Below are 8,996 nucleotides of genomic sequence, written 5' to 3'. Positions count from 1 at the left end.
GTGAATAATCTCAAATACTGAAAAGTGGCATACACACCCAGTTAAGATTTGGCCTTCTCTAGACACCACTCTGTAAGGCTGTGATTCTCCAATTTCACTGCTCATACGACTCACCTGTGGATCTTGTTAAAGAGACACCGGTCCAGGCCACAGAGATTCTGATTCAGAGGATCCAGGCAGGACCCAGAAGCCTCAGTGTTTAAAAGGCCCCGCACGTGAGTCTGATGCAGATGTGCCTGGACTCTCTGAACAACGCTGCTGCAGGCGGAACGTCTCAGACCCCAGCTTCATGGGTGTCCCACGGTTTATACTAGCAAAACCTGGCACTACTGTCTCCTCTAAGGCTAATATGATACACTGAATACACCAATCACTCAAACTCTGTCTGATATTGCTAAACGTTCTGACTTTCAAGACCTTCCCTGTGCCACACCCCAGTATCCCCCCTGCCTCCCACCCCCAATCAACTGTCTCTCTGTCTTCAGCTATTTCTATTTGCTTTTGCTACTGGACAGAGTTACCTGAATGCTGGTGGTTAAGGCAGCTCTTACACAATTCCTTCTGAAACTAAATTCCTTTTGGATTTTTGGGAACAGCTGCCTGGAAATGGAGGTGGTTATACAGTGTTTGGCTTTTGGCAGTTAGAGGCCTATGTCTCTGCTGGACACAAAGTCAAAAGGCCTTCCCCATTATGGAGAAAATCATTACGGCAAGATACATTCTCATGTCTTAATATCCAACATTCTTTCTGGCTGCAACCCCCTTGGTTTTGCTTTTAACAGTATTTCCTGCCTGTTTGTAAATAAGCTATAAAAGCATGTTGTAGACTCTCAGGTGTCATACACATGGGAAATTTCAGTACTATTGCTTATATAATTGCAAGATCTTGCTATGATACAAATGCCTGAGATCAGAACAAGGTCAGTTTCGCCTAAATCCTCCTTTGCTGCGTCTACATGCTTTGCTCAGTGGATCTCTGGAGAGGGCAAAATAGTGGTTTTTACTGCCATATAAAGCATATGCCCAAGCACTCCTAACTGAAAACCCAGTCAAATATAACAGACACTTGCCCTTCTGTAAATATAGCTCTACAAGTGGTGGGGCCTTTGAGCTGCGCTGAGGTTAATGGTGAGCTTCCTAACATCCCTGTCTGCCCCGCCCTGCTCAGCTGCCAGCAATGAGTGTCTGCCTCAAGCAGTCACTGGATGGTATATTTAGAGCCTCTTCCCCAAGAGTAAGTGGGATCTGAAAATAGACTGCTTGGCCTGTGTGCGATTGGGTTGCAGCCTCCAGCTCTACACCTGAATACATGTAGGCCGTAGCCAGGTCCACACACATGGGTTCAATAGAATTCAAGCGACAGTGACCTGGTCTCGGGGGCTGGGCTCTGCCTCAGTGCTTTTCCTCCCTCGCAGGGACTTGAACAGGCCTTTCTGAGGTCTAGGGCTGACATCCACCTCTTTGGCTGGGACTCCTTGGATCTGGACCCAGTCTGGATTAGAGTGTCCCATATTCGCATGGCCGGCCTCTCTCTGGAAGGGACCAGATGTTTCCCTCTGGTCTCAGCCCTATTCTTCTCTCAGCATGATCACAGTTGTTCTGTATCCTGAGAGCTCCCATGTGCTTTGCAGCTGTGGTTGAGTTGTTTATGACAGGGAGGGTTTTATGATCGTCATTTGACTGGGAACCAAGAGATGGAGGCATCTCTATAAATGTTCCTTCTACCTTGAAATTTTTATGACAATGTTATTTAGTTTGGAGTTAAGGGTCGTTATAAGTTACCCTTAAACTCTCGGCTCATAGCTCCATGAGAGCAGAGACAAAGCCTGTTCTGTTCATAGTTGCAATCTCAGCATCCATTCAATAAGCATTTATTGAGCCCTTAATGTGTACAAAGCAAAATGCTAGATTCTTTGATAATATAAAGATGAATAAGAGGGTCTCCCAATACTGAGGAAGAAGATTCCAGTTTAACAACTAGTTATGACAAAGGGAAATTCAACTAGTGCAGTAATAAATATTTAAGCAAGTTTTTTTGGGAAAGCAATGGAAGTACTATTTGTAAAGGAAGATTGACAGAGGAACCGGCCTTTAGATAGTGTCTTTAACGAGTAAGATTTTGACAGCAGACGGGGTGGGGTGTGAGCATGTCATGCTGAGAACACAGTGCCAGCAAACCTCAAGTCAGTATATGCAAGTCTATGCAGCAGATGGCCTCAGCCACCACATCTCCTGCTAAGCAAGAGCTTCTTGGGTTCATAAGCCCCAGTTGGATATACTAGCAGATGGGCAAAGTGGATCTTATTGGTTCCTTGGAACTATCTTGGGAAGTGCTTTCTCATTTTCTGCTGATGGGTCCTTCTTAGCCTCTTGTTGTAGAAAGCTTCTCTTTCCTTAAGTCAATAGTTCCCAAACTCATCCGCGTGTTAGAATCTCCTGGGATTCTTTGAAAGGTTCCAAAACACAGACCACAGCCCCAGACCAAGTGAATAATCCTGGAGGTAGACAAAAGTATCTGTAATTTTTTAAGCTTCCTGGCTGATTCTAATGCACAGACAAGTTTGGAAATCGCTTCCTTAAGGCACACTTAACTCAGTCAGCTGGTTTTGCCAGTGACTGGAGCAGTTAGCTACAATACAAATGTGACTGGTTGCAAAGCCACGATGACACCTTGTAGATATAGCGCATGCTTTTGGACACATCATGGAAATGTCCCAATTTTTTATGATAACTGAGACAGTTCTAATTTAAAGCTAATCGGCACTCTTTCTGAATTAGGTACTTCATTTCTGTCTTCAGAGGATCTCAGTCACCAAGACTGATGTACTGTTCTAATGCCAGTATGGAGCCTGTCCACATGTGAGTCTGTGATTCCAGAAAAAAAGAGCTCATTAAAATGACATTTGGGCTGTAAAGACTGTTGGGACTTAGGAACACTCATCTCCTCTCGTCCAGTGCCCTGGAGTTGACATCAGGAGATCTCAGCCTAGTCAATGAACTTAGTCATTTGCTAATCATGCATTTACCAGATTTCTATTATGTGTTAGACTCTGTTGTAAAGACAGCTGGGGCTACAAAAATGACTCAGACCAAGTTGACAGTTATTTAAGCTCTGCTGTCTAGTAAGACAGGTTTTCAGTTGCACTCATGATTATAATAACACAAGGAGTTAATAATAATGTCGAGTGACACAAGAGTGGTCCCAACCATAGACCACGGGAGTCTAGGAGAGAGAGTGGTTCAGACAGAGAGCCACATAAAAGGCCTCATGAGAATGGCCTTGGGGAATGGGTGTTATTTGGACAGAGAGCAGAAAGAGGGGAAGGCTATTCTGAGCAGAGGAGCAGAGCGAAGATGGATTGCTGGGGTGGCACCATGCGAAAATGGCAAGTCATCTGAATTTGACCAGCATGTGAAGGAGAGACAAAGCCAGGAAGGTTGTCAGCAGTACACAGTTGACATTGAATTGTGGGTGAGACAGTGGAACGATGGAACTCTTCTAAAGGGGAGACCTGAACATTTTTATTCCTCAACTTCCTGAATGCACTAAGCTCACTTCCTCCTCAGGGTTCTTAGAGCCTCTGTTCCCTCTGTCTGGTACACCTTCCCCCCAACTTCTCTTTTCTCCCCTCGGCTGAATCCTACTCATCCTTCAGATCTGAGTGTAACTGTCATTTTCTCAGAGAAGTCTGCCCTGGCCTTTCAATTGAAATCAGATTCCCCTGCTATAGTCTCTCATCTCATCTAATTATTTTCCTTCCTTGTACTTAACTTGGGTTATAATGATATATTTATGTCTGTGACCATTTGTTTGATATCCATCTCTTCCATCCGACTGCATAAGCTCCATGAGGTCAGGGACTTTATCTATCTTGTCCCTTAGAGTATCCCCAGTAACTGACAGGCAAAAAGATCTCGAGAAGTGTTGGCTAAATGATAAGTGAATGAATGAGTGACAGCAAAGAGAGAAAACAATATAAATAGAAACCCCCCTTACATACACACACACACAAAACAAAAACATGTCATTAATAGGAGAAGGATCATGGTCTGGTGCAAGATACATTGGCTAGGACTTAGAGTTGGGGGCCTGGTTTTTACGCTCATTTCTGCCACTACCTAACTGTGAGACCACATCCAACATGCAATTTGTTAGAGTAGCTATTTTTCCTTCTCTGCGGTCACAGCCTTGGTCTCAAATTCCTCATTTATAAAATTGTGATAATACAGCCTGCCCTATTTATCTTCAATATTTTGGTAAAAGCACTTGAACTTAATATACCGTCATGTAGGTAAAGTACTACACAAATATAAAAATATTAATCCACAGCATCAGTGTGGAGATATTTGCGTCTAAATTGTATATCTAATGTCTATTGGCAATTCGCAAATAAGTGACTTCAGTTTTTCATTCATGTTTGCTGCAAAAATTATTTTCTATCACCATTGGTCAAAAGTAAAAAAAAAAAAAAGTTAAGACCAGTGGTAAAGCTATATCACATCATTACCAGAGTGACTATGAGATATTATGTCGAGTCTGTGTTGAACATGCTAGTGAAAACACATGCCCTTTACACTTACTCAAAGGCACTAATGGCTTTCATAAAAGCAGAATGTATCATTTAAGGGGAATAAATAATTAGCCTTGACAAGAAGTAAGCTCAGGATTCTATGAATGAATTAGCCAATTCCCACTATGGATACTGAGTATTTGGTTTTTAATTTTACATCCTAATGAAAATTGAGGACCAGCTGGAGACACTGCAGGGACTGAGACACAGGGTTGTCTGGGAAGGGCTTAAGTTAGGATAAAGTTGTTATATCAACAATGGTCTTAAACAAGGCACAGTGGTGCCAAGCAAAAAATGTGGATTAGAAAGAAAAACCACATTTGTATTTTTTGTACTTTAGGCTTAGTATTTTATGGCTTGTTATGGAATGTTAAACCATATGGAAGGTATCCCACAAGGACAGCAGGCTGGGATATTTTGGGTCTAATCATATCAAGCATTTTTTAATGCAAAACTATTTATTGAGCATCTATTGTGTGTTCTAATGTTTATGTGAGAAAATTTTATGTGGGGAAACAGTTGGGAGAAGGTAAACGGGCATGAACGACGAACCAGAAGTTAGAATGAACATATTGTGCTCCCACAGTGAATGAGCAAATTAGCAAGAGCAGAAGGGACCATTGGAGAAAGGGAAGAAAGAAAAGCAAGAAAATATTACTTCCTTGCTTGTATAGACCTTTATAATATGAAACAAACAAACAGACCTAACCCCAAACCAACCCAAAATGTATGCACAATTCTCATCACATTTGATCCACCAAACAAAAACCAAATGCAGAAACCTCAGTGAGGTCGGGGGTATGGGTGTTTGCCCCAGAGAGTAAATGAGCTTGCCCAAGGGCACACAGCTGAACAGCAGGGGGGATGCCTCACATTATTCTCCCAGAGCACTTTCCTCTGTAGGGCTCAAAAGATAGGATGAGATGCGATGGTGAAGCCTTTCCACGCCAGGCTAAGGAATTTAGTCTTTATTCTGTGAGGAAAATAAGTAGACAGTACACCTAATTTAGCACAAGGAGAAGAAAGCAGAGTTCACCACAAACCACCAACAGGTCATCTTGACATGGACCTTGGACAAGGCTCTATAGAGAGCTTTCTAAAGGATGGTTTTTGAGTGCTTGGAAGAACCCTTGCCAGCACTGGTTCACCGGAAAGCCAATTATGTTTGAGCATCTCATTTTCTCTTCTGACAGGAGTACCATAGAAAATTTAGTTTGTACTTCAATAAGACACTTGTTTCAGATACCACTCTGGAGAAAATGGGCAATTACAGGATGGGTGGTGGATTAATTTGCATTGAATTTTTTTCCACTTTATTTCTTTTAATTTTTTTGATTTATTATTCTTTTATTGAAGTATAGTTGATCTACAATTTTGTGTTAGGTTCAAGTGTACAGTAAAGTAAGTCAGTTATATATATATGTGTATATATGTATACATATAAATATACATATATACATTTATTCTTTTTTAGATTCTTTTCTATTATAGGTTATTATAAGATATTGAGTATAGTTCCATGTGCTATACAGTAGGTCCTTTTTGGTTATCTATTTTATGTATAGTAGTGTGTATATGTTGTAATTTGCAGTGAATTTTAAAGGTGAAGGGGATTTTAGAACTCATCTAAACTACTCCATCCTTTTAAAAATGAGAAAAAGGAAACACGGGGTAAATCGACTTGCTTTAAGTTATATCATCATCAACATCATCAAAAGCTTACACATACTGAACACTTACTATGTATCTGGCACATTCTAAGTGATTAATATGTACTGGCTTCTTTAATCCTCACAACAAACCTATGTGGTAACAGAGGCTCAGGGAGATTCAGTAACTTGCCAATATCACGAGGTTATAAGCAATGGACCTGGGATTTGCCAGCAAGGCTGGCTTCTGAGTTGGGGCTTTCTCTTTAGGTACACCCTCTCCAGGACATAAAACTAGAAAGTGGGAGAACAAAGTGTCACTGGTACTAATGAATGGACTTTCTGGTGGTATGCTATAAGATGTCCTTGCTATGTCGTTTTCAACATTTTTACCCACAAGTTGGATAAAATATGGAAAGCAGTTCATCAGATCTTCAGAAGTCGTGATATGGGGAGAGGAATAAAAAATACACTGGACAAAAGAAGCAGAATCTCAAAAAATACGGGCTGATGAATGAATCTAAATGTTTTCATTTCAGAGGAATATAGGAAGATATTGCGTGTTGACTCCCAAACCAATTGCCCAAGAATGGGTTGGAGAATATGCATAAAAAAGAATACAACTTGGGGTGTGGGATTTATCAATTCCAACATGAATAAGCATGGGGGGCTGACCAGAAGCTAATGCAAGGAAGCAAATGACATTCTGTGTGTATTTTGCACTGGTCACGTCCATGCTGGTTCTCAGCTGATGCTATGAGACCAGTGACTAGCCAGGCGAGCTCCAGTCACTGAGACTTTTCACAGTGACGGCCTGATCTTTCTTCCTCCTTCCTGACCTGCTTTTGCTCTGGCGTCCATCTTGGCCTCTTCCCCCATTGTCATCCTGATTTTGTTCCTGCCTCTTGCCCTTTATTCTCAGTTTTTGTTCTGGGTTCTCCTAGCATGTGAATCTTGGGGTATTTTTCCCCATGGGGACCTGATTTGACTGCCTCTCTGACTATCAGCCATGCTGCATCAGGAGAAAACCTCTCATCTTTGTTTCAGCCTCTCAGAGCTTAGTCCATGACTCTGACCCCTGGAGGGCGTGCTGATAGCACTCCCATTGCCCTGCCAGTACATACAGCACAAGAAGATTTGGACCATATCTGGAGTATTGTATCCAAGTCTGGCCTACCCCCTTCCCTACCATAAGGGAATCTCTGTAAATTGAAGTATATTCATAGAAAAAGGATAGGCTGTGAATAGTCTTGAACAGTTGGTGATATGTGGAATGAATAAAAGAGGCCAGAATGCCCGGAGAAGGTAGACTATGGGCTTGGGAGAGTTATCTCTGACTTTGCAGAAGATCCTACTGTGAAAGACTGCACAGGTTTCTCTGTGTGGCTCCAAGGAGTAGCCTAGAACCTGTGGGCAGAAGTGGCGGGGAGGAGACAGATTTCAGCTTAATAAAAAAACTTTCTCATGGTAAGAGCTGTCCAGAAATGGAATAGAATGAAATGGTAGTGAGCTCCCCATTATTGGAGGTATTCAAGTATAGGTGGAGCAGTGGCTTGTCAGGAAAGCTGTATAGTAGATCCAAACATCAAAGGGATGCTTAGGCTTTTTCATCTGTGGGTTGGTTGCACCCAAGAGTCTCTGTGCCACTGAGGACTCAATGGTGCTTTTTGAACAGGTGGCCTGATGACAGTGGTATGTAAGGTAAAAGCATCTGTCCAGTGAAATATCAGAGAAGGACCACCCCATTTGTCCTTCCTACCTGTATATTTTCTGTGTCAGCGAGCTCTGGCTTCTAACTGCCTTTGTCAAGCTTCTACCTTTAGAGCACAGACAAATGCTTCCGGCCACCAGAACAGGAGGGGCCCACCCCAGATCTAAGGGCCACTCTCGTTTAGTTTTCCAAAGCTGAGGATGGCCTCTCACACTTGGCCAATCTTGTGTTTATGAAAGGGCTCTGTTCTCTCTTGGCCCCTATCCCCACCGCCTTTCCCAGATCAAATACCAAGTGCATTGGATAGATAGAAGCCGCAGTGAGAAAATGCATTTTAATAAAACCCCATTGATTTTGGGGGCTGCAAGTAAAGAAAAGGCACCTAAAGAGTCACACCCCCCCACACTCCCCCACCCGGCCACTTCCCCCTCCTCTGTCCTGACCTACTCTGGGGCGGTCACACATCGATTGGCTTCCCAGATAATAGATTGTGCCACCACCGGTGGGGACCTCTGGGGACCAGCCGGAAGGTGGAAGAGTCGCACGCAGCAGCCCAGCCCCGACTTAATCAAACTAGCAACAGGATCTCCAGCGGCAGCGCGGCGGTGGCAGTGTGGCAGTGGCGGCAGCGGCGGCGGCATTATGCGTGATTACTGACAGGCGCCAGCTGCTGCCGCCACCGCCGGCTCAACGCACGATGTGGACTCTCAGATCGAGAGGCAGATTCCTGACTAATCCCAGAGGGCTGGCCCAGCCCGAGCTGCCCGGGCTGGTAGGAAGCGATGACCACTCTTGCTAGCCCAAGTTGAAGGGAGCCCGGCTGCGCTCGGGAGCCGGGAGAGGCCGAGCGATTGAGCAGACGCGCCCGGGAGGATTATGAACTGAAGAGTCAACATGTACGGAAATTATTCTCACTTCATGAAGTTTCCCACAGGCTTCGGAGGTGGGTATTTCACATGGCTTCACCGTGGGGACCGTCTGGAGAGACGGAGCGGAGATGGGGAGATCCGGATAACTGGATTAGGGTTGAAGTAGGAGAGCATATATGTTTATAGGCATATATAG

The 8,996-nt window shown here is 43.6% G+C and overlaps 1 protein-coding gene across 1 annotated transcript in view; it reads left to right on the top strand.

The window, feature by feature from the left end:
* Positions 1 to 8,825: 8,825 nt before the first annotated feature.
* RXRG (retinoid X receptor gamma) overlaps positions 8,826 to 8,996 on the top strand; it is a 44,136-nt gene continuing 43,965 nt past the window's right edge. The window contains exon 1 of the mRNA XM_060009114.1: positions 8,826 to 8,874. Coding sequence (XP_059865097.1) covers positions 8,826 to 8,874 — 49 coding nt within the window. The remainder of the gene's footprint in view (positions 8,875 to 8,996) is intronic.

This window comes from Delphinus delphis, chromosome 1, assembly GCF_949987515.2.
Source record: "Delphinus delphis chromosome 1, mDelDel1.2, whole genome shotgun sequence".
Taxonomy (NCBI): Eukaryota; Metazoa; Chordata; class Mammalia; order Artiodactyla; family Delphinidae; genus Delphinus; species Delphinus delphis.
This window is presented reverse-complemented; position numbering and strand designations above follow the sequence as displayed.